Genomic DNA, 26,313 nt, shown 5'->3' on the forward strand with positions numbered 1-26,313 from the left:
TTGGCACCTCAGGTCCACCTCTGGATCTACTTGCGCGCGTTTGTTCAAGAAAGAGTAGATGTCAACTGTCTTGTCGCAGCCTCATGGATCCGGAACCAAACCGGCCTGCCAGGAATGGAATACTCATCATGAAGGGATGTATGTACCCCCGATTCAAATCGTGTTGACTCCAGTATGGTATTATATTATTAGATTCGGTATTATAATACCGTCCTGCATGCTCCTACTTTCACCATTGTCTCGATATGCTCACCAATCTCATTACCGTGGGCACTATCGCGTTGCGGCATCACCGCCTTCCTTGCGGCGTGATTCATGCCCAGGAACCAGGGTATGCAATCCATCGCCCACTACCTGCATCATCTGAGCTTGGCGCTCTCTGGCCTCGCGCTCGACTCTTTCCTTATGATCTTCAACATCGCGGACAATCGCCTTTTCAAAGCCTCGCATATCATCTTCAAACTGTTTCTTGTGATTATCTATATTCTCAGTCACACCGTGAACGCGACCCTGCCCCATAATCTCACATTAGTATCACACCAGTGGAAGTTTGGGTCGCCAGATACGGACCTCTACACCTTCTTTCAGGTTCTTGACAGTGCTGTCCAGGCCTGTCAGATTGTTGGCGATCCCTTCTAGCTTGGACATGTCGAAGCCGCCGGTCTTGCCTACGTTGGCCTGCTCCATCCTTCTCGAGTTCGTCACCGAGGTGTAGCCGTCGGGGGTATTGACTTCGATCTCCTCCTTGACATGCGTGTACATCTCCTCGATGGTGTTCACCACCTCGTGCACGTCCAGTGTGCAGCCCTCGCGTGAGAAATCGCGTTCGCGTTGCTCGATGTATTCACGGACCTTCTTCCACTAGAGAGCCGTAATCCCGGATTGTCAGCGCCGAGGAAACGATGCCAAAGCCGCTCTTACTGCACCAGGGGTAATTCAAGAGAGCTACGAACCTCGTTGCCATAGTATTTCAGTCGACCAGGAAGACCCGAACCCTTGAGGAAGGTCAGAAAGCCCGCTATTATGGTGTTGATGGCGCCGAATGCGGTGACGGCTTGGCTGCCTGTGCTAGCGGCGCCCATAGCCGTGATGGCGGCGGCGACAATGATCTGCAGGAAATAGCAGGCATTGATGACGGTCGAAAACACCTAGCAGTCCAACAAGCGAATCTTGAGGGTCAGCTTTCACACCACAGAATGGCAGAATCCCGATCACTGGCTGACCTTGAAGCTGTCTTTGGACTTTTGCTCCGAATGCACCACGCGCGCGTAGATGCCGATGTTGGAAGCCGGGCGCGTGCCTACGGGGTTCTGCTCGGCAAAGCCCAGCCTGGGCGCATCTGTGATGCCCAGCATCAGCCGGAACATGGTGAGCGGATCGTCGCTCGGGATCACGACGCTCTGGTGATGATGGGTGCCAAGGCCGTTCCCTGCTCCCCCGAGACTCTGCGCGTGTAGGTGCTGGGCGAAGCTATCCCCCACGGTCGACGATAGCGTGGCCGACGTTCGCGGCGCGCCGGCAGCAAATGCGGATGGGGCGGGCGCTGCTGTTGCGCTCTCTACGTCTGACTTCATGGCATCCTGCCTTGGCTTCCGCTTGAAGATCAGGCGTGATGCGGCTGCTATGAACGAAGCCATGGCGTGTCGAGTGAAGATGAACGGTCTCCCTGTCTATCTGTGATGCTCAGTTATGGAAATTGAACTTCAACAGTTGGCTACGAGTCCAAGGAGGGTGGGAGTGCAACGAGAGTTTGTAGTGGCGAGGCCATGATATCTTGAAGAAGGCCAGACCACGTCGCTCGAAATAAAGATCTTCTCCCGCATGCGAACTCTTTTCTTATGCAAACACGATGGTAGTCCCGTGTCCGAGTCTGTGTTGGTGTATTAATCTGGTGACGATCATCATCGCTAGTCCATACGGAGGCCTGGGATGCGATGGTGGTGGTTCAGCTAACCATTTGCCGCTGGACGCGGCTTGTAAGCCGTCCCCCCTTGCAGCCATTAGTATTGTACTATACCGCGGTGATTGTCGCAGGTTGGAGGTCGGAGGACTAGCGTGCCAAGAACATTGTATGCGCAAACATGCAAGTTCGGCCACTGCCGTTGTTTTGTTATCTGCCCTCTCGAGTTGCTGGCAGGGGTGTTCACAACATGACGAGCGTAGGACTTGCACGCTGGCTGAGCAATCGAAAGAATGCTGCTGAAGTCAGATCGGCGATTCAAATACTAATCAATTTTGACATCATGCATGCAGCCAGCTGCCGCAAACGGTTTAGATGGGATTCTCCATACAAGCTGAACAATGCCATGACCACAATCCGTGGACCGCGCGCCGGTGAAGTCGGCGCTCGGGGTATTGTAGGAAGTGACCCAAATGCAAGCTTGCCTTCTGCAGAGTCTCTCAATCGGGACTCAATGGCAATGGTGCGCGCATGCCACCCAAGCGTGTTCGGGGAAAGAAAAAGCAACGAGGGTGAGATTGTCTATGTGGACGGACATACACCAATGGACGTCGGGGTGGGTATTATTATGTACGTCATGCTTCTAACTCTGTCTACTTTTGGTCTGGTTTAGATAAGGGTCGACGTGAGGGTGGCCTACCGCACTGCTGCTCTTGCTGCTCATCCTTTACGAAACGCCCACTCGCGACTCGGTATGATTTGTAACTTCCCTTTCATGTGGGTGAAGTCCTGCTGCTTCTTTACTTGCGGATAGGGACGACATATCTCCAGGAAAGGGACCAATCAAATGTGAGCCCCAGGTCCTACCGATGTATGACACGATGAAGTTCACCGTTTCCTACTTCAATCATTACTTACCTAACCCAGTTGTGAATGTGGGATAATCAATAAATCCCTGTTGATTCAGTTGGCCCCAGAAGTAAGTACCTATGACTTCGGAAGTGGATACCGACGAAGCCGTATGCATAGTCGCAAGTGGGAAAAAAGGGTATTAAAACTACTGCAATACTCGACATGGGCAATGCATGATGTATAAGTCTCTGTCTTACTGTGAATAATCACAGTCGAGGCTCGTCTATGGGGCCAAGCCATGTACGGAGGGGAAACGGCCAGTCCACAGCTGCGCTCTGGGTCGCATATTGTTGGTGCTTGGGATATATGGTTTCTAAACGTTCCGGATGAAGTTGAATTTGAGTTTTATATATTGTCGGTCATAACCAGCCAACCTAGTGCGTGTAAGTCAAATTGCCTTAGAGCATGCTAAGGAATGGTTTATACCTGGATCCATCGGAGAAACCCAACGTAGCAAATAGATATAGTAACTCGACTGACCACCCAGATGGACCATCTCTCTCGTTTTGAGTACTCACTTGGCCTTGTGCTTATTAGACATAGTGCTTTGGCTTGCTCACGGCTTGCACGAACCTATTATGAGTGAGCTAAACAACATTTGGGCCGAGCTTGACCTCAGCAAGGCCACGGAATCTCGAAATGGGCGATGGGGCTTCACCATCTACCGCACAGACTGGGAAGACCAAAAGCTCTGGAAGAACTACAAGAGACACCTACGCGACGTCATTGGCGCGAAACTGGACCCGGAGAGAAATATCGACCCTAACGCAAAGACCAAGGACGAGAAGAGGATCAGGGCCAAAAGGAGGAGGGTCAGAACCGCTTTCGAGTCCGTCGTCCTCGAGATCCGCATCCTGGAAGGACGCACCACGGCAGAGGTTCGCCAGTACCACAGGGAGAATGTCCAGGCGCACCGCGACGGCAAACCGTTCCGTTTTTCTGGATCTCCCCCTGAAGAAGAAGAAGAAGAAGAAGAAGAAGAAGAAGAAGAGGGAGGCGAAGAGCCAGAGGCAGGCCAGGAGCCGCCAGAACAACCTTCACAACCGGAACAAGCTGCTGAACAACTATTATTACCTTCACAACCGCAACAATCCGAACAAGTATTACCCACCCCACCCCAATCCTCACCCCCCAAAAACGACGCACCCCGCGCGAAGAAGGCCGTATCGGCCACGTCTGGCAGGACTACTTCCTCCACGTCAACGGCGACGTCCTGCAAAGGTTCAAAAGGGCCCAGGCCCGCGAGAGAGACCTCCTCCGCAACCCCGGGATTACGCGCACAACGACACGCCCGTCGTGGCCATCGTGGCCGAGGCCGAGCGCTCCGACTACCGGCGGCGCCGCTTCGGCGCCTACCGCCGCGACGGCAGCGTGCCGGAGCTGGGGATGGACTGGCAGTACGTCGAGGTCGCGGGGCTGCCGGCGCTGTACGACCGGCTCAGCCGCCGGCCGCTCGGGCTGGCGCAGCTGTGGGAGGAAAAGGAAGGGAAAGCGGCGGCGGCCTCGGTGTATGATAACCTTGGTGGTGGTGGGGAAAAAAGAAAAAAAACAGTCAGTGATCGAGGCCTGCTGTCTGCTAGGGATCACACAAGGATCAAGGCGCGCGGGGCGGCGGAGGCGGTGCATGCTTATTTTGGTGGTGGTAGGGGAAGAGAGATCGACGGTGTTCGGGGGCTGCTGTTTGATCGGTCTTATACGACGGTCGAGACGGACGACGACGGGCCGCTGTACGATGGGACCTACGCGACGATCGAAACGGATGATCATGGGCCGTGGTACGAGCATTTCTGTTTCCCGCCTCTCGTGAACAGTGTGTGAGTATGGAGCGGGGAAGGGTACTTATTAGGTATCTTGCTATCTACATACTGAGAGGCTTCTCAGTCCTGACAAAACGTACTCCTCCAGAAATCTGCCTCGGTTCTCCATGCTTGACGTCTAGTTGATAGATGCTTCTTCAGGCCCCCCTTGCTGATGCCCATAATAGGGGCTATAATAGCCCCTATTAAATCCTGGTTACGGCTAACATACAATTGCCTATAGCAACCCAGCGACTACTTTCTAATGATGTCAATGGATATATTAATAGCTACCATGACTTTTGTCTTAGATGGATGACCGAACGTTAGCCTGTGCAGTCTTTGTTGGTCTTTGATAGGGCTAATCTTCCAGGGTGATTATAAACTCTCACGTAAGCCCAAGTGCTCAAATATTAGCGAAATTCAACAAATATATTCCATTTAACGCGTGGCGGACGAGAGAGGTTAGTGCGGCTAGGGATCGACATGAGTTACTAGGGTACAGGTACGAGGATTCGGAATATCTTGGCCTGATACATTCAACATCTTCTCCAGCCTGCTTATTTATTGCTGATGTTGCGTATCGCGTGCATGAAAGAGCGCGTCCCCTCTATGCTGATTGGATGGGTGGCTACACAGAATATATTTCTAGATGAACTGATGCTACCCTAGGCAGGCAGCCTTGGCAAATACAATGCAGCTTATCATCTCTCTTCTAGGCACACTCCTTCAAAGCCTCAATCTATCTTTTAGGCCTCCTTCTTGCTGACTCCGATCATATAACGGCTTGTTCGATTTCCTTCTCGCTTACCATCACTGATCACTAATGCCTGCCCGACAGAGCGTACGGCTTCAATACCACGGCAATACCTACTAGACCTGTCTGACACTCAGCCAAAATGGACGGTGGCAAAGCACCAGAACGGATCTCCGATACAGCAATGATAGCCCACGCAGATTGCTCATCATCTCCATGCAAGCATATATCTGGCAGTAGCTCGTCAGTACAGAAGAAGGAAAGCGACGAAGAGGTGATCAAGCTACTCCGAGCAATACACCACAATGGCGAATGCCAGATACAGCTTCTCAAAGATGCTGTATCTGGGAAGCCAGATCGGGAAGCAAGGCCGGAGAAAAAGGAACAGCAAACAATAGCCCCTGAAAAGAAACCGAATTTGGCCTATAAACCCTGGTCATCCTACGAGCCTTGGCTAGGGAAGCACGATGAGGCTGCTCTGGAGTCATTCACGAGTTCCGAGGAGGACTAAAAACTGTCCATGGTTATAATTCTTGGCTTATTGCGGGTGAAACCATCTTTGATGGACAAATTGGACATGACTGAAAAGACATGGGATTTCCTTCTGCACCACCAGCACGCCAAGGCCCCGTGGATGTCGAAGCTAAGTTCAGGACCACATGTACGAAGTTCAGGACCATATGTACCAGACAAAGGGGATCGGACAAGAAGACTGGAGGGTTTCATCCAAGAGTTTCGATCTCCACTCATGCGCAGAGGCTTGCCCGAGGTTGTATTAAGGTTGAACGGGACTTTGGCACGACTGAGGTTTTCCGATGGCGAACCAAAGATAGGCGAAATGAACCCGGATTTGGCCCAGCATATCATACGGGGATGACTCAAAAGACCCGATTTTGGACCTCACCGCAAGGCCCTGCCCGGAAAGTCCCACTTGAAACACTCACGCTTCAACATTTTATGCGGGTCTTTTCTACGATCCAGAAAGACTCGGCCAATGCAGACGCGGCAAGGCGGCTAGAGTTGGGTGGGGTTCGAATGTCTTGTACCACAGGCGGACTGGAAAGGACAAGGGTAAACAGGGCCAACCAACCGCAGCCCCGGCGCTTGGAACTGACCGAAAAGCGATTCGGGCAGATGATGGTAATCAGTCTCAACCATGAATCTCCCGTGTACAAGATGATTCGCCTTACCGACTTGGCCGTGGGTATTTCGACCCCAGAGCCGGAGGAGGTCAAGGCAGACGAGTATGGCGAGCATCGGTGGCACAGTGGAATCATCATATTCCAGGAAGCTGTCTTGGCCAACTTTGCGACTTGGCACCAAGAGTGGGAGGAAACAATGTATCACATTGATGCTGTGCTGAAGGTGCAGGTGGGTTTGCTTTGTTTCTCTCCCTTTCTGAATGTCACTGCTCCTGGAAAATATTTAACATCTCACAGCTCGAGGACATCTTCGAACCCACGACTAGGATGCATCTGATGTTCGAGTCAAGCTCCAATAGCAAGTTCGAGCACTCGGAGACATACTTCTTCGTGATCGAACTACTTCGAATCGCCTCCGATTGGATCACCGAGGCGGTGGCCGATCTGGGTACTTTACGGGCATGGACCGACAGAAGTTATGGACCTGAGGACATCACTGCGTTGATTGAAGCCAAGTGGAGAGAAATACTCGACGTGGCCAAGAAGCATGAAGCAGACCTGCTCGCTAGAATTGAGAAGAAGAGGCTGGAGGTTTACAGCTTGCGTGACGGAGTAAGTGTCCTCAATACCGTATCATGGGAGCTGTCCGACGGTTTGGTTACCCCGACCCTCACTGATAAAGTGTTAAAATAGCTATTCAACGCCACTTCCGTACGAGAGTCCACCAAGGGAACCTACATCAACGAGTACATACTGGTGTTTACCGTTATGACGGTCCTATACCTTCCTTTGGGATTCATGGCGGTGAGACATATGCATTCTTGCAGTATCATGATGCGAATTGCAACTGACCGGTAGCTGTTAGACACTCTACGGGCTTGATCTGTTCGATTTCAAGATGCCAGGCCAAACAAAACAGTTCGCTATGACCACAGGCATCGTGGCCGGGCCGACGTACCTGGCAGCTCTGGGGCTCCTATACGGAGTGAGACGCCGGCGCAAGAGAGGCAGCTACCGCGAAATATGGGCAGGAATCATGCAAGGAACCATGACATCACTAGGCCGAGCACTGTTTCAGTTCAAGGAAGCATCTGGTACACAGAACAAATTGGAGGCGGAGGAATTTATCGTGCATAATGAAATTCCCTGGCACTTGAAGAAGTCGTTATTTACAGAGTTCGGACAGGAAGCTGGGAATCTAGCGCGGACAATATCCCAAAAAGCGGACAAAAGCCCAAAGAGCCGCACAAACACCGCGCATGGCTTAGGTGTTAAGTATTCGTGGCACTGATACTCGTATTACTGGTGTATACCAATATCCACGAGAGAAGCTGCGTCCTAAGAGTAAGTGTACTGCGTATGCCTGTCCGGTTAGGTTTCAAAAAGAGGGAGAAGGAGGGGATAGTTGGATGATTCCCGATGCCCGCTTTCAACGAGCCAGATGTTATTAGATACAGAACGTCTCCCATTCATGTCTCAATACCGATTGAAGCCAGTTTAGACGAATGCGAACGGTTTAGTCTTAGTACTGAACGATAATTGACAACGTTTCGCATTGTAGACGAGAAGCTTAACGGGAGGCCAGTAGTCGGCTTCGCAGGTGCCTACTCGTCCGACTACGGCGATATACAGAATCGGGACCCCGAGGACCGGCCAGCCAACAACGCCATCGGCGTAGGCCGTGCCATTATGGCTAACAGGATTAGCTACTTCCTCAATATCAAGGGCCCTAGCATTGCCATCGACACGGCTTGTTCCGGCAGCTTGGTTGGTCTTGACTTGGCTTGTCGCGAGCTGCAGTCCAACCAAGTCGAGGCGGCCATTGTGGCTACCAGCAACCTCTACTTCAACCCCGACCCCATCAGAGCCATTGGGCTGGCCTCGAATAGGTTCGTTTCACTTTTCTCTCATCTTAGCCACGATGGCAGCAGCTATTGTAACCGCCATGTCTCTGATCCTCAAGTATGCCTTGATATCTCAGTCCGACCTGAACATCCAGGCCGAGGTCGGCACGAAGATGCTAGCCTTCATGTGGATTGCCGTCGGCTTCATGTTCGTGTCGTTCGTCATCCACTCGGCCATTGACTACTCGCGCCTGTCTGTCGCAGGTTTCCGACTCGTCTCTTTACTTTGTGTGGCTAACATTGCCCCGCCAGCAATGGACGAACTGGAGGTATCGCCAACCAAAGCACCGAGGCTCAGGCAGCCGCCATCCGCGCGGCATATCTTAATGCCGGCATCAGCAACTTGAACGATACCCAATATCTCTAGTTACACGGAACGGGCACACAGGCCGGTGACCCTACCGAGGTCAGAGGCGCTGGCTACGGACCCGAGTAGGCCTCTCATAATAGGCTCAGTATGTCTTTTGCACCTCCTCTGACAATTTACTCTAAAGCATTAGCTGACGAAGATGTCTCCGAAAGATCAAGAGCAACGTGGGCCATTCCGAACCAGCTGCTGGAATATCTGGGCTGATCAAGACGGATCTTGAGTATTGAGAATGGCTTCATCCGGGTACTCCTCTCTTCCACAACCCCAACCCAAGCCCCAAGAGTAAGTTTGGCCCCGACACAACCCGCGTCGCGCCTCATCATGTTTCTAATATTTTATGGCAGTTGAATTCGCCGGAAACAACGTCAAGGCCTCCAGCACCATGATCCCGTGGCCTGTTGTCAAAGGCAAGCCGAAAAGGGCCAGCATCAACTCCTTCGGATACGGTGGAGCCAACGCGCACGCCATCATTGAGGAGGCCCTCCCTCAAGACCGCTCCGGTCACGTCTCTTCCTACATTTCCTCGAACGACGCCCTGTCTTTGGACGAGGATGATGCCGGTGGCGAGTCTGCTCGCCCCTACACGCTTATCGTGTCCGCCAAGGACGCCAGCTTGCTCAACACCAACATCCAAGGCCTCTGTGACCACCTGGTCAACCCCCGCGTCAAGGTCAGCCTCGCCGATCTGGCGTACACGCTGGTGGAGAGCCGTTCGCGGCTTTGGCTTTCGGCCTTCGTAACTACGCGTAGCACTGAGATCGATGCTGAGGACTTTGTGTTTGCCAAGAAGGGCACTGACGCGCCCCGGATCGGGTTCGTCTTCACCGAGCCGCGGTCGAATGAGCATATACGCCAGCCCGGGTTCTCCCAGCCCCTCGGTCGTTGCGATGTCAGTTCAGCCTTTTTGGCCTCACCTCGATGCTGGGGCCGTGGGATGAAGCGCACGATGCGGGCCGTGATTTGCCATCACCGCAGCCCACCGAGAAGCCCACCAAGCAGTACACCGATCGATACGCCGAGCGCGGCCAAGTCTCGGTCCCCGCTGATCATACCTTTTCCGCCGACGACCTGGAGACTATCGACTTCTTGCTTTCTGACCCTGAATTCCTCGAAACCATGCACCACGAGAGCCCAGCCCGCCTGCCAGCATCGACGCCTCGAGACGCGCGGCGGCTGGGCGCAATCGCCGCTGTCGGGGTTCCAACCCCGCTACCGCCGTGACAGTCCCGTCTCTTACAAAAACGCCAATTCACGCCGCCGGTGGCTCCTCCGAAGAGAAGGCGTGGCGTGGCACCCTCCATATCGCGGTCCAAAAGGGCAACCCCCTTGACCGCCAAATACGCATCAAACAGTGGGGCCACTACGATACTTGTAACTCGCGGAGGTAACAATATATACTTACTGAAGTCCTCGACGGCGTGAACTTTCACCATCTGAAGATATGTGATTATCTGATTGATCCAGAAGCCTGTCCCACCGTTTGAGGCGTATTTGGCGGTCAAGGGCATACAGTAGCGCAATTGAATATTTTAGATATTTCATCAGTATTCCCCGAAGGCTATGCAGTAAGTCCCATTGTCACTGGGAGAGGTTGGCAGGACGGATGCGCTGACACCCTATGGGGCCAGGTGGGCGTTTCTCATGATTTAATTCACTAGGATCCCCAGCTCTTCCCTGAACCCTATGAGTACCGCCCCAAACGCTGGCTGGGACCAGGAGGCGAGGAGCTTTTATACTGGCTTGTGTCTTTCTCGTGAGGAAAAACCGATTGCGTAGGGAAGAAGTAAGTAGTCACACCCTGCCTTGTTGCTGACCCGGACTAAGGGTGGGTTGCGATTGTCTGTTGCTAACCAGAACTCAGTCATGCCTACGCTGAGATGCATTTGATGTTGGATAACTTGTTCCGCCGCTACGATATAGAACTTGTTAAATGGGCTTTCTAGTGCGTACGTACGCTGCGTAGGGGTTAAGACGGTGCTTATATTCTGTCTGTCTCCTCTATCTATTAACTAGCGGGAAGCCGCCAGCGCTCACCTTTTCGTACGAGGGGCTAATAATCCGTGCGTCGTACGCACGTAACGCCCCTTTTAAGAGGTGCTAGAAGCTTTTAAAGTGGCTGTTCTAATACTGGCAGTTTTTCTTTTTAAAAGGAAGATCTTCCTCCTTCCCCTTTACTCTTTATTTTTTACTTACTTATTATACGGGCGAAGCTTTTTAATATACGCTTCTATTTATATAATTAGTTTATTTATTAAAATAAATTATTTAAAAGCTTTATTTAAAAATTTCCTCGTAAAAATATCCGCCGGGTTATTCCGTTTATTTATTTAATAAATCTTTATTATCTTTTTTTTTATATAATTCTTAAAATAATATAATATTAATTATTAATCGCTTTTTATTTATTATATTAAGCTTTATTAAATACTCGTATAAAAACTTCGAATTTATATAAAAAATTATTAAAATTTTTTAAAATTTTAAGCTTTATATAATTTTTTTAAACGTTATATTTAATATAATACCGTTATTAATATTAGAAATTATTATATATAATTTATTAACGAATACGTTTTAAATAACTCTTTTATATTTTATTAAGCTTTAATAAATAATATTATTTTAAATTTTAAATCGGGTTTTTATACGTTTAATTTTTTAATTAAATATAATAAAATACCCGAATTAAAAAGTTAAATTTTTATTATTTATAAACGAGCTATTAATAAAAATATATATCTTTATATATTAAAAATTAAAAAAAATATATCGAAATTTTTATATCGAGTTTTTAATTTATTTTTTTTATTAAAAAAAATATTATATATTTTTAATAAGATTTTATTTCTATTAAATTTTATAAGCGTATTTTTTATTAAAGTCTTTTTCGGTTTCGTATAAAACGCTATTTTTATTAATTTTTTATTTTTTTTTTTAAAAAAAAGCTTATAATAAAACTAAAAATATTATTAATTTATATAATAATAATTTTAAAAATCTTCGGGTTATTATTTATAAAAAATAAATAAAAATTATATATAAAAACCGTTATTTTTAAATTTTATATATAATATTCGTAATATGTTTTAAATTAATATAGTTCAGATTTTATTAAATTATATAATAATAATACGATTTATAAAAACATTTTTTTAAAATATTAAAACTCGAACTTTTTTAAAAACTTTATATATATTATATAAATAAATTTATTATATAATTAAGTATATATTTAAATAATATTTCGTAATTCTTTATAAGTTTTAAAGTTTTAAATAAAAATCGGTTTTAATATAAATATTAACTTTTAATTTATTTTTTAAATTATTAACGATTAAATAAGGATTTTCTCTTTTTTTATATCTTTATATTTTTAAATAACGAGCTTGGATTTCTTATACAGTTTAGTATTTTTCCTTTTAATCTCCCGTATAAACCGGGTTTTAAAAATCCGGTAATTATTATAAGTTTTTAAATCGAATTAAATAAACTTAAATACCTTTTATACGGCGAAGTTATTTATTTCTTTTATATTTAATTCTTAAAAAAAAGTTCCGGAAACTATAATTATATTATTTTTTTAAAGCTTAATAACTAAATCGTAATTTTTATATTCTTTTTAAATAAAGAATACCGTTAAAAAATTATATAAAAATAAATACTTTTAAGGTTAACCCCGACCTTATTACGCGAGAGCTTCGAGCTATTTTATAATAATAACGTCCTTTACCTCGGAAATAATATCGTCCTTTATTTTAGAAATAATACTATCCTCGCCTTTTATATTTTTTATAAGTTTTTTAAATTCTTAAAAATATAACTTAATTTAAATAACTTAAAACTCTTTTAAACCGTTTAATATATTAACTCGAATTATATAGTTTTTAATTATAACGATCAAATACGGTCCGGTTTATCCTCCTTTTTCTCGCTATATAAAAACCTCCGTATAAAGCGGGAATATAAAAATATCGTAAATATATAATCCGCTCCAAATATTTAAAGCTCGGTTAATATTAACCTCTACCCGGATTTTCCGTAATATTTTTATCGCTTTTCGTATAGCTTCCGCTTTCGCTTAGATTTATAACGACGGAGGCGAACTCGTATTAATTCAGGAATATATTCCGAAGATAAAAAATATTAAAACGAGCTTATCCGGGCTAATAATATCGTTTAAAGCTTTTACCGCTATTTAAAAAACCGTCTCCGGGTTTATATAATTACTTAGCTTTTTTTATAAAATATTATACGCTCGGCGGAGCGGAATATACGCTTTTTCGATCTTTTTTATTATTTAATAAGCTTTAATTAATATTTATTTATATATAATTCTTATTATTTATATATAATCCCGGAACTCTTTTTAAAAATAAATTTCGAAATTATACGAAATATTATTCGGGAAGTTTTAATAAATATATATTTAATATTTATAAAACATATTTTAAATATTTCGTATATTAAATAATTTTAAAAATATAATTATTTAAAAAAATATATTAATATTAATAATATATAATACGTTTTATCCGTTAATATATATAATATTAATAACGATTTTATAATTAAAATCGTATAAGTTTTAAAATAAGAATTTAAACCGCCGTAATACCGGGTTATACGTTTAATATTAAGAATAGAATTTCTAAATTTCGTCGAGGATAAAAATCTCGACGTCGTCGTAATTAATATTTTTTAAAAAGTTATATAACCTTTTTATATAAGGATGTCCAAACCGACGATAAAAGTATTAGAGTTATATTTCGATAAGGTATACCGTTATTTTTATATAATTAATATTAAAAAATGGATATCTTTATTTCTTAATAACCGGGAATATTTTTTTATTAATTTATATAATAATATTAAAAATATTATTATAATACGCTTTAAATTTATTAGTATTATATAATAATAATAAGAAAAGGGTTTAAGTTTTAAAAATATAATATTTTATTATTCTTAATTAGTTCCGTATATTAAAAGTATTAATTAATAATACTAGAAATAAGTTACCGAATTTAATTTCGGCTAATCCGGGAATTTAATCGATTTAGGTGTCCGGGTTTTTTCGTACGTAAGCTTTGGCTTAGAGCTTGCTAACTATTAAGAGCTATACGGTACCGGTATTTTAAAGTTCACCTTAATATACCTAGTTATATTAATCGTTTAAATTAAATTAATCCGCTTATATAATAAGTTTTAAAAAATAAATATCCTTTTTTATAAGCCGGTAAAAGAACGTAACGTCTATTAAATAAATAATTCCTTACCGTATATTTTTTAAATTAATATAGTTATAGTTTTTTTTGTTATTAAAATCTTTTTACGGTTTTTTTTAATTTTATATAAATATTTCGTATTTTTTTAATACGAAGGGGTTTTATTTAATAGTTTTATACGTTTAAAAATATTAAGTTCGTGCTCGAGATTACTTTTTAAACGAATAATTTATCGATTAATATCTTTATTTTTAATAAATTCGGTATATTTTTCTTTAAAACGGCTTATTTCCATACGTTAATCTAGGTTAAAACGGTATTATTATCCGTTAATTCCGGTTATTAAAAAATACCGGTTTACTTTTATAAAAAGGTTTATTATTATAAAATAACTTATTCCTTCTCGTATAATTATTAATAAAACGTTTATTAATTATATACGCTTTAAAAATTATTTCCGGCGGTAATCTTTCCGTTAAATAGCCGGTTATTATTTTTCGATCTATCGCAATACTTAGCGAGGCTTAAAAATTAAAAAATAGACCCTCGTACATTAACTGCCGGTGGATAAAGGCCGGTTCGAGCTCGGGAACTTCTCGGTAAGCTCGTATAATAAAAATATAAAGGTGCTTTTCTTTTTAAAATTCTATTCCGAGGGCTCGTTATACGCGGGTTAGTTTATTAAATAATATGTTTAAAAATTTTAAAAACGATTTCTCAGGGTTTTTGATTTTTAATTATATAAATATAATATTCATTTAATCCGTATAATATTAAATATAAGTTACCGGGTTATTAAAATATTTATCGAAATCGGTATATATTTAGTCCTATTTTTTATTTAAACCGATATAATTTAAATAAAAGTTTATTATACGGCCGGCTAAGATATCCGGAAAAATCGCGTAATACTAATCTTTTAAAATATTTAATCGGCGGTAGGTCTTAATAAAAAGTTATATTTTATTAGTAAAAATATCGTATAATACGCCGGTATAATTATTAATCTTTTTTTATACTTTAAAAAATAAAATAATTTTAAAGCTATTTATTTTCTTATTATAAATAATTTAAGTTAATAAAATATTATACGTAATAATATATACCGAGTTAAACGTTTATATATTAATATTAAATATCTAATTAAGAGCAAAAAAAAGAACGATATCTTAAAAAGCTTTAATACCGGGTATACCGGGATGCGTAGCCGGGAAAAAGGGATACCAGTAATTAAGGTTTAGTCGTACGGCCGGTTATACCGTATAGGTCTCCCGCGTTTCTTATTTTATTATATAATTTTCGGCCGGTTATTTTATTAAGTTCCGTATAATATTTTTTTTTTAAACGGTCGGGGGTTGGCGTTATTATTCCGGTTTAAATAATAGGGTATATCGGTATACGGTAAGCTTTATTAGCTTCCCAGTTATTATATTATTATTAAGGGTATTAATTCAGTTCTTTTTTAAATACGTAAAAAAAGTTTTTAAAAACGTACGATTAATATTTTTAAATACTTTTTTTATTTATTTAATAAAATCGTAAGCGAATTATTTTATAAAAGTATTTTTTATAATTTTAAAAAAATAATAATTATAAAGGTATCGTGCGGTATATATCGTTAATTCCTTCTTTATCGCTTCGGGTAACGTCGGGTCCGGCTCGTTATCCTATTTCTCGAGGTCGGTATTTATTTTCTAAACCTCGAGTTTTATTCTCGTAATCGCTATAGCTTCTTTATACGTAATCTCGGGTTCGTCCTTAGGTGCCTCGAACGGCTCGAACATTTAGGAGACTTTAAGTTATTCGGTATTAAGGTCTTAGCCCGATTAGGAGGTATTAAAAGTAGACGCTATTATTAAAGTATTATTTAATTAGTTTATATAACGTTATTTTTAAGTATAAAATAGTATATAATTTAGTTAGTTTTTTAATTATATTATAACCTATTTTTTTTTAATATTCGCTTTAAAAAAATAAGATTTAAACTTTATACGAAAAAAATAGCTTTATTTTTTTTAAAGATTTAAAAATCCTTTTAAATTATTTAATACGGTCGCTTTATTTATATATTAACGTAAAACCGTCTCTTTATTTTTATTAATTTATAATTACTTTATATAATTATTAATTAATATTAAATAAGCTTTTTAATACGTATATACGTTACGTGAAAATTAAAATAATACTTATATTTTATTTATCTCCTTTATTTATTAATTAGCGGGAAGCCGCCAGCGCTTACCTTCTCGTACGAGGGGCTAATAATCCGTGCGTCGCACGCACGTGACGCCCCTTTTAAGAGGTGCTAGAAGCCCCTGGAGTAGCTGTTCCAACAGAACTGTTGCCTGGAACTGATGAAGTAATGAAGTGGCCCGACCGGTTGCTAATGCACCCTCACGGATTCCTACGTGTGAAGGTCAAGCCGAGGAAGGTTCTTCAGTCGTGATCAGTTTCACCACTCAGACTTTCTATATTTCTATTTTTTCATCCCCTTGTTGTGCTCGAAAGGTTGGCGGCGCAGTCGCACTCGAGGGTTTTTCTACAGTGGACCGGGATAGCTCTTCAGTTTATGAGAGACTCGTTTGCTTTGATCCCAAGCTCGCCGCACCACTGGAAGAAGTGAAGAGGTTTGCTAAGGCCATCGACGGTGGCCTGTTCCTGGGGATATACCCCAACTATGTGCATCCCAGCCAGAAGGTACTGCAGAGCTACGGCCCGAGAACGTACAGAGGATGCGGGAAGCGGCGTCCAGGTATGATCCCGACAGTGTCTATCGCCACTTATGACCAGGCGCATTCAAGATCTCGACAGTGGAATGACTAAGTGTTTGTATGCGTTTTTGCCTCTTTACACTTGTATTGTATATATATATTTATAAACCTTATTATAAGCTAGCTGACGGTGCTACGGTCACCTCATGCAACGGCGACCCCTAAATTTAGATAGCCCCTAACAGCACTATATATAAATTAGTATATAAACTAGTCAGCTTTTGATTTATAATTAATTAAATAATATTATCATTTTTTCTTTTCTTTTCCTCTTTTTAATAGGCCGTAAACTTAACGAGTTAATATTATAACGCGCGATTTAAAATGTTATAAATAGCTCGTTAATAAAATAAGCCGCCAAAAAGCATAATATCTTTAAAATAACTCTAAAGGCTCGGATTTACGCCCGTAAAACTATAAAATAACGAAATAAATCCTTTTAAACCTTAATAATAGCGGAAGAGTTTTAGATCGTGACTTAGTACCTTACGTAATATAATTTAAGCTGTTTACCGGCGTACGTTATTTTTCGAATATTCGCCTAACGAATTTTTTAAATTAACGAGATTAATATAATACTCGGTAAGTATTAAGTTAAATGTTAAACTAGCAGGAACTAAGGTTTTCTATATTACCCTAAAAGGGGTGCTACGTACCTGCGCGTACGAACCCCTTTCTATTTTATTAAGAGGGGTATACGATGCCCCTCGTAGTTCGTATTAAAGATAAATATAAATAATAAAATATAATAATTAAACCTCGATTAAACCTAGAACTTATACGTATATACGAAAGCTTATTTAATATTAATTAATAGTTACCCGTAACGATTATAAATTAATAAAAGTAAAGAGACAGTTTTACGCCCCTATCGACGTAAAGGCGACCGTGCTAAGGAGCCCCGAGAATTTCCGCCCGTTAGAGATTCGGAGGAAGAGCCGAACTAAATTAACCGTACGAGGAGGAACCCCTTTTCCCGAGTATATATTATAGGGAAGAGATTAGGTTCCGAATTATATGCGAAATTAATTAAGCTATATATAACTATATATTTAAATAACCTTATCGTACGATTTATAAAACGATAACCCTTATTAAAATAGAGTTAATTACGGTCGGCGAATCGAGACCGAGCCCGGACGTATCGAACTTAAATAAACCGACGACCCTAGACCTCGAACTACTCATATACGAAGAGGTATCCTAAAATACCGGGATCCTTTTAACAGTTTAAAAAAGGAACGTCAACCTCGATCTCTAGGAGCTCGAACCCCTAAAGATACTTTCCGAGTCCGAAGAGATATCGCTCGAATAATTTACGACGTACCTCGTATAATACTTCTTAGAATATTATATATTAAAAATAAAAGGGACCTCTTTTTAAAAGTCTTTTATTATAGAATTTGACGAATAAACCGAGTACTAGTTCGGTTAAATTAATCGTACGTTTTAAAAAGAGCTCTTTAATTACTTTAAAAAATACAAAGTCGATATATTAACGAACGGATCCTTTAAGGCTAAGCTCGTAAACCTGGTGCGACCGGCCGCTCCTAGACACTAATAAGACCGACCGGCAAAACCGACTTCGGAAACCCGAAAAGGGGATATTCTATACTCTTCTCGAGAATAGATAATCGAATAACCGCCGCCTAAGCGAGAGATACCTAATTTCTATACGGAGTAATCGTCCGCGACGTTACGGGATACTTTAGGCCCGATGTCCTACCCTAGATTACTAAGTATTTAAACGTCGTAAAATATCGTCCTTTTTTTTTCCCCGACTCCGATACCGCTAGACTAAACTATATAATTATCTAGTCTAGCGTATATTACGAAGTACGATATCTTTTTAAGCCGAGCTATTTATAATGGTAAAATTAATTAGAATAAGGTCGTTACTTTCTCGAAGGTATAAAAGAAAAAAAAGAACTATACCGATAAACTATACGATATCTTTTATAATATAGTACGGATATTTATCGGAATATATCGACGGCTAGATATATTAAAAAACTAATACTATATAGTTTTTTTTAAATATTTTTTCCGGCTGTGCGGAGGTATTTTATTTTAATTATATCGGACTTAAAAAGAGATAAGACGAGATATATTACTTAATAAATTTATATTTTAATACGATAATAAATTATTTATAATATTTTACGAATTAAATAATAATTTTTTTCGTATAAATAAAAAGTAAAAACGTTAACAAGTAATTTATTGAGGTTTTAAAAATCTTATTAAATAAGCTTTAGCTCGTATAACGAGTTTTTAAAAAGGGATTTAAAAAAGAAATCGCTTTTTATACCTTAATCGTACGAGCCTGCCGAAGAGTTCCGGAGCTTATACCGGCCCTTATTAACTAAAAGCTACTATATAAAGCGTTATTTTCAAACCTTTATATATTATTAAATATAATAGCGGACTAGATATTATTAAAACGATATTTAACGAAAGAATTATATCGAAACCCGGATATAAATTACTATATAATAACCGACTACTAGGATAAAAAAGGATCTAGCGACCTGTTGGCACCTTCTAATTAAAATTATTGTATAAGAACCGGAAGTTTAAACGAAAAATCAGCCGAATCTATTATAAATAAAGTTATTAATTAATAAATTATTTAGCCGAAAAATAGTTCCGAGTAAAGAATTAATATTTCTAAATGTATAATAGTATTAAATAAGGCCTCTTTTTTTAAAATAAGTACGAAACGTTTATTTAAAACTAGGAAAAAAATAAGGAAGAATTAAAAAATAATAAAAAGGAGTACGAGTACCTCGATCTAAAAGATATATAATAAAATACTACTTACCTAATAGACGCCGCGGTTTATTATTAATTTATTAACGAGGATATTTATTCGAAAATTATTATATAGGTTAACTAATTTAACCTTAATAACTCGTATAGTTAAACTTATTAAAGAGAGCTTTAAAATACCGGCGCCGCTTTATTTTTAATAATTAAAAAGCTTTAAATAAAAGCTTATATACGAGAAAACCTAAATATATAAATTAATTAAATTTTAAAAAGCGTCGAGATTAAGTTTAAAAGCTCAAAGTTTATTTCGTTAATTAAAATAATTAATATATAAAATTTATTAAAAATAATAAAGTATTATATTTTAAATATTATAACCTTTTTTTTATTTTTATTATATAATATTAACCGGCTTAAAACGTATTATAATAATATTTTTAATTTTATTATATAAAAAAACGACGAGATATTTTTTATAATTAAAAAATAAAAATATTTATTCTTTAATACTGGCCGTATAAAAATAACGTTATATTTTATTAAAAGATAGCTTTAATACCTTTACCGACGTTTTAAACACCTTCGTACAGAGAAGCTCCATATTCTCCTAAAGAACGCCGGCTATGATAACGTTGACCCTGCTATTCTCGACGAGATTTAGAAGTTTTGCTCTTAATACTAAACGTACGATCCGGCATTATAAAGATTTAAATTCTCGTTATAAAACAAATACGATTTTAATTATGAAATTATTATAAACGTTATTTATATTAACGGATAGAACGTATTTTACGTAATCGATTCGAGTATGTTCTTTTAAGCGGTTATATTCCTATATTTGTTTAATATACGAGATATTTAAAATATTTTTTATAAATATTAAATATATAAATATTAAATATATATATATTAGGGACCCCTTAATTATATTTTATACGATCCGGGCATGTATTTTTAAAGAGAATTTCGAAATTATATATAAATAATAGGAATTATTTATAAATAAATACTTATCGAAACTTATTAAATAATAAATAAGGTTAAACGAGCGCACGTTTTATTATATAGGGCCTTTAATATTTTATAAAAAAATCTCGGTTATTATATAAATATTAAGATAATATTTTAAATAATAATTAAAGCTTTAAACGATATAACTAGCTTTAATAATTTAATTTTTACCCTGCTCGTATTTAAAATATATCTTTATATTAATGGGAATTTATTACCGTTATTAGAGATCTAAGTATAAAGAGAAGCTGTACGGAAAATAATAAAGATACTTCGGAAGATATATATAAATATCGATATTTATTGAGCTTTAAATACCCGGAATAAATTAGTTATTTACGATATCTTAATACTTTTACTCCGGAGTAAAGTTTTAGTTTAACGGGAAAAAGAAGGATAAACCGGACTATATAAGATAATAGTTATTAAAAACCGTATAATCCGGGTAAACACCTTAAACGGTTTAAAAGCTTTTCGAATAATTTAAATTAAGCCGTACTACTGGGAAGAGGCCGAAGAATCGCGTAACGAGCCGGATATATAACTAGATCCGGAATAGCCGGCAGGTATCTTAAATACCGAACCGATAACCGAGGAAATTACGGTAGCTCCTATACGACGTGGCCGAGGACGACCTAAAAAATATCTACTCCGGAATGTTCGAGCCGCTATATTTCTTATTTAAAAGAAATAAGAGAATTATAACTTAGTAATTAAGCTCCGATAAGATAAGGTTATTACTTTGTCCGGATACTCGTTTTAAGAGTTCGACGTAGAAGAGATTAATAATCTCGCCGTATAAAGGGTTTTCGAATTTATTTAATTCGATTTAAATAAGTATACCGGCCGGAGAATTTTTAAAACACGGTTTATACGAGAGATTAAGGGTAAAATTATAAAACTATACGAGAAGTTTAGGCTCGTAATATAAAACTATAGAGATATAAAAAAAGAGGCTATTTTAACCTAGTTATTAATAATCTAGCGGATAAGCTAAAGACTCCTTTTAGCCCTCGGACCGACCCTGATCCGAGATTTTAATATACGAGGCGAGCTACGCGATATTATATAGGCGTATACTTAATCGTATAATAAATTAAACCGACTAATTTACGTACGTTTATTAATAAAGCTAAAGATTTAATACCTCGAAAGAATGCTATTTTAAATCGTATTACCCTGTAATAGGACAGAGGAAGCATCCGTGCGTCCTATAGCTCCCGGGCCCCTCTCTTTCTAGTTTCTTTATAATATTTTATATTTTCGTAGAGAATATATATAGGATAAATATTAGCTTTATTTTATTATACTTATATACTGCTAATACTTAAGGATCGATATATTTTTATAATTCTAACGCTTTTATAACACGACCTACTTATTAATAATATCGATTTCGAAAAAAAAGGGAGAACTCTTACAACCCCTAATCCTCCGAACACGACCGTTAAGGATGGCGAAGACGAAGGACCGACGAATCCCCCTCTTAAAAAGAGAAAAGAAAAAGAGGCAGGAGCAGCTACGAATATTATTAGTAATCCCTTATTTATTATCGGGCCCGACGCTCCCCCCGATATACCCCTAAAAGTATGCCTTCGAAAAGAGCTCGACTAATTAAGGCTTAAACGGTTGTCGCTTAAAAAACGCTTTAAAAAGGTTAAAAAATAAGCCTCTTAATAAAAGGATAGGGATATAGAAAACCCTCTATCCTCTTCGAACCTATCGGGCGGCGAGGCCGACACCCCTCGGAATCGGGAGGGGTATAGCTTAGACCTTACTAATAATTTATCCTTAGGTAGCGATATTAACGGAACCTTATCGGCTAGCGATCTCGATCTAGATTTTAATGAATCGATTAAGTTTTAATATAATTAATTTAATTTAATTTTTATTAAGGCATAATAAGAAAACTAAGTTAAAAAGTTACGAATAATTTATAAAACTACCTTAAAATATTACCGTAACGCTTACGCTAAGATTTTATAAGTGTATAATTAAATAATTTAAAAAATAAAATAATAATTTCGCTTAAAAAAGTAATACGCCTCTAAATACGAATCGAAATAATTAAAATATTATTAAATAACCTTTTTAAAATAGACGTAAACGGTTATCCGGAGCCTTATTAATAAAGCCGCCATAATTAATTTTTAATTAAAAGAGGCGTATTAACTCTTAAACTAGGATCCGCGGTAGTTTCACGAATACCTAGCCTCCTTAAAAAGCTAGATCCGCCCGCGCTCCGACCGGGAACGTACACACTATTTTTTTTAATAAGCTCTTTTAACTTTTATATTACGATATTATAAATTATTATAATAATATTCCGGAACGACGGAATAATATAATCGATTTAATAAAAAAAAATAAAAAATTTTATTAAAATTAATAAAAAAAAAAGAATATAAAAAGCTAAATAATAATAACGCTTATTAAAAGCCCGCGAAGTTATACTAATTTAGATAATCCGGAGCCTAAGGATTTTAAGCGTAAGAAGTAGGGCCCGCCGAACTATAAAAAAAAATAGGACGTATTTAAGCCAGCTGACGGTGCTACGGTCACCCTATGTAACGGCGACCCTAAAAACTAATAATAATATTATATAATAATAATACGAATAATTTAATTAAAAATTAATATAAAATTTTAAAAACATTATTTTAGTCCCGAAACGCTTTTATAATACTTTTAATCTTAAATTTAGAGTTAGATTTAATTATAACGGCTTCCGGCGCCGACGATGAAGGAGTAACAGTATAGGGTTCCGGTGTAACGCCATTTATTTCCTTTTTAATTATTATAGTATCTCGTATACGCGTAAACTTTTAATTAAGGTTAAGTATTACTCTTTTCCTTTTTTTACTTCTTTTTTTTTAAATTACTTTTTAAAACTAACTTCTCGTACTTTAATTAGCCGATCTAGCCGTTTAAAGTATTTACACTTTTTTAGAGTTTTTAAAATAAAACCCGGCGCGTCGCGTTATTAAAAATAATATTATTATTACTAAGCGTATCCGCTAACTCTTTAATTTAGCGGCTAGTTATAAGTGTTAGTAATACTATAAAGGAGAATTATTTATTAGAAACGTCGGGGGGAGGCTTAAATGGTTTTACCTTTACCTGGTCTTTTATTCTCCGATTCTGGCTATTAAGGGGCTTATTAATATCGCGAGGGAATATATTAGTTACGGCTTAGCCGCTAATTATTATATACGGCTAAAAAATAAACCTTTTAATTAGCTCGTAATATCGGAAGAAGTTGTTTTTACTTATATTTATATTATTAAGCCCTATATAGTATAGGGTTATTTTTTAATAGTAAATATTTTTTAATATATTAAAAAAATTAAGATCTAGAGGTTATAATAAGTATAACGAGTATATCGGAAAGAAGAGAAGCTATATCTTATACTTTAAGTACGTTATAATAAAGTCCTCGTTTACGTAGTTAACGTAACTATTTAGGATAATAAGCCGTTATTAATCCTCGTTTTTAAGTTTTATATAAAGGATAAAGACCTTATTTAGTTATATTAAAGCTAGCTCCTTATTAGTTTAGCCTTTAAGGGATGCCGTAAAGATTTAATCCTCCATAGTATTCGTTAGCGAGTTCTCCTCCGGAAATTATTACTGCTGGACCTATTGATTTTTAAATATGATAAGAGGAGGTAAGGCTCGGCCTAAAGCGTTGTTATATTCGATCGTAGAAGCCTATTCTCGGTTAAGGGAGTTTGTAATTAGTATTCTCTTTATTTTAATAGGTTTAATAATTATTATATTCGTTCTATAACCGAGTTAGTTACCGATCTCGTTGACATTAAACCGAAACTTTAAAAGGATCGATTTTAGAATAGAATTATTAAGCCGCTCGAAAAACTCGATAATTTTTTTTATAGAAGTTACGTTAAGTTTTAAGAAATCTATCCTTTTTAAAAAAAATAATACCGATAAATGGATAGCGAGTAATAAATCTTTTAACTTAATACTTACCGAGGATTATATTAATCCCGTTAATTTAAAAAATCCGTTAAGCGAATATCCGGAAGATAACGTACGCCGGTAAGCAGCTTAGATCATATTATATAAGGTATTAAATCACGATCTAAGACTCTTCCGCTGTTATTAAGGCTTGGAAGGACTTATTTCGTTATTTTATAATTTTGCGGCCGTGAATCCGAGCCCTTAGAATTATTCTAAGGATATTATGCTTCTCGGCGGCTTATTTTATTAACGAGCCATTTATAATATTTTAAATCGCCCGTTATAGTACTAACTCGTCAAGTTTACAGCTTATCGAAAAGAGGAAAAGAAAAGGAAAACGATAGTATTATTTAATTAACTATAAATTAAAAGCTAACTGGTTTATATACTAATTTATATATGGTGCTATTAAGGGCTATTTAAATTTAGGGGTCGCCGTTATATGGGGTGACCGTAGCACCGTCAGCTGGCTTACCCTACCGTTTTATTTTAAGAATACGTAGGCCGGACCGGCACGGAACAGTACCGCGGGCTACTCGAATTTAAATTATATTATTTATTATTAATATAATAAGAAGGGATATTACGTTAATAAATATTTTATTAAAAATTAAATATTAATATAACGAATTTCGGGAAACGGGAAAAGGTTTTAAATAAAAGTATACCCTTTTCGAATAGGGATCCTTTTATAAGGGTATTTAAAACCTTACGAACCCTTATTATAATTATTACTCCTTTATTACGTATAACGTTAATCTTTATTTATTTTAATTTAAATATATATTTTAAAATAAATATAATTAATTATATTTTTATTTTATAAATTAAATTATTTTAAACCTTTTTATAAATAATATTTATTAGTTTTATTAATAATTTATATATTTTTACCTACGGCGTTTATTAGGTAAAGTTTAATCTTATTAATTTCTAAAAGGTTACGAAATAGATCCAACGCTTTTACGTTATTATCGACCGGGATTTTCGTTATAAAAATACCCCGGTCTTATTATTTTATAAAGTTATATAAGAGTTAAAACTAATTATTAATATAAGAAAAAACCGTTAATAATTTTTTATTAACGTAACTAAAATCTAATTTATAAACCCTTGCTTTTTTTATCACGCCTATAAAAGTAATACCTTTTATTATATTATTATATCTCTACGAAAAGAGGTATAAAAGGAGGGAAAGACGCCCGGGAAAAGGGCCCTACCCCTTATCCCTAGTTATATCTAATACCTAACTACCTTTTTCGAGACCGAAAAATATAATATCTTCCCGTTGGACCGAGCAGCTAGCCATGCTATCGATTTCGAACCCGGGACGGAGCCCCCTTACCAACCTATCTACCCCTTATTATATTCCGAACTTTAGGTGTTACGAGAGTGGTTAAATAAAATAAAGAAAGGGGGGAAGATTTAAAAATTATAAAGTTTAGCGGGGGCCCTTATTTTTTTCGTTTTAAAAAAAGACGAAACTTTATACTTTTATATTAATTATAAAAAATTAAATAACGTTATTATTAAAAACCGGTATACTTTACTTTTTATTTTAAAGCTATTAAATAAAGTTTTTTAATTTATAATTTTTTTTCAAATCGATTTTAAAGATACGTATTACCGTATTTATATTAAACGTAAGGACGAATAGAAAACGGCGTTTCGGACTTAATATAACTATTTTAAGTTTTTAATAATAATAATAAAGTTTATTAATACCCCGGCTACTTTTTAATATTATATTTTATAATATTTAAAGAACTTAA

The 26,313-nt window shown here is 38.0% G+C and overlaps 6 protein-coding genes across 6 annotated transcripts; 5 read left to right on the forward strand and 1 right to left on the reverse strand.

Annotated features, from left to right (window-relative positions):
* Positions 1 to 273: 273 nt before the first annotated feature.
* On the reverse strand, positions 274 to 1,637 carry PG994_012533 (uncharacterized protein; the record flags this gene model as incomplete). Its single annotated transcript, XM_066863942.1, has 4 exons — positions 274 to 510; positions 571 to 861; positions 954 to 1,148; positions 1,224 to 1,637. 4 exons carry the CDS (start codon positions 1,635 to 1,637, stop codon positions 274 to 276), a joined length of 1,137 nt encoding a protein of 378 aa, XP_066713052.1.
* Positions 1,638 to 3,390: 1,753 nt separating this feature from the next.
* PG994_012534 (uncharacterized protein) lies at positions 3,391 to 4,630 on the forward strand (the record flags this gene model as incomplete). Its single annotated transcript, XM_066863943.1, has 2 exons — positions 3,391 to 3,714; positions 3,770 to 4,630. 2 exons carry the CDS (start codon positions 3,391 to 3,393, stop codon positions 4,628 to 4,630), a joined length of 1,185 nt encoding a protein of 394 aa, XP_066713053.1.
* Positions 4,631 to 5,507: 877 nt separating this feature from the next.
* Positions 5,508 to 5,876, forward strand: PG994_012535 (uncharacterized protein; the record flags this gene model as incomplete). The annotated part of the gene is made up of 1 exon (XM_066863944.1): positions 5,508 to 5,876. The coding sequence occupies one exon, from the start codon at positions 5,508 to 5,510 to the stop codon at positions 5,874 to 5,876; it is 369 nt and encodes a 122-aa protein (XP_066713054.1).
* A 665-nt stretch (positions 5,877 to 6,541) lies between these two features.
* On the forward strand, positions 6,542 to 7,798 carry PG994_012536 (uncharacterized protein; the record flags this gene model as incomplete). Its single annotated transcript, XM_066863945.1, has 4 exons — positions 6,542 to 6,736; positions 6,805 to 7,119; positions 7,201 to 7,311; positions 7,373 to 7,798. The coding sequence occupies 4 exons, from the start codon at positions 6,542 to 6,544 to the stop codon at positions 7,796 to 7,798; spliced, it is 1,047 nt and encodes a 348-aa protein (XP_066713055.1).
* A 654-nt stretch (positions 7,799 to 8,452) lies between these two features.
* PG994_012537 (Beta-ketoacyl synthase) lies at positions 8,453 to 8,778 on the forward strand (the record flags this gene model as incomplete). Its single annotated transcript, XM_066863946.1, has 2 exons — positions 8,453 to 8,604; positions 8,664 to 8,778. The coding sequence occupies 2 exons, from the start codon at positions 8,453 to 8,455 to the stop codon at positions 8,776 to 8,778; spliced, it is 267 nt and encodes an 88-aa protein (XP_066713056.1).
* A 340-nt stretch (positions 8,779 to 9,118) lies between these two features.
* PG994_012538 (Beta-ketoacyl synthase) lies at positions 9,119 to 10,002 on the forward strand (the record flags this gene model as incomplete). The annotated part of the gene is made up of 2 exons (XM_066863947.1): positions 9,119 to 9,670; positions 9,757 to 10,002. The coding sequence occupies 2 exons, from the start codon at positions 9,119 to 9,121 to the stop codon at positions 10,000 to 10,002; spliced, it is 798 nt and encodes a 265-aa protein (XP_066713057.1).
* Positions 10,003 to 26,313: the final 16,311 nt, after the last annotated feature.

This window comes from Apiospora phragmitis, assembly GCF_038363925.1.
Source record: "Apiospora phragmitis strain CBS 135458 chromosome Unknown utg000010l:1.0-9815664.0:1.0-9183399.0, whole genome shotgun sequence".
Taxonomy (NCBI): Eukaryota; Fungi; Ascomycota; class Sordariomycetes; order Amphisphaeriales; family Apiosporaceae; genus Apiospora; species Apiospora phragmitis.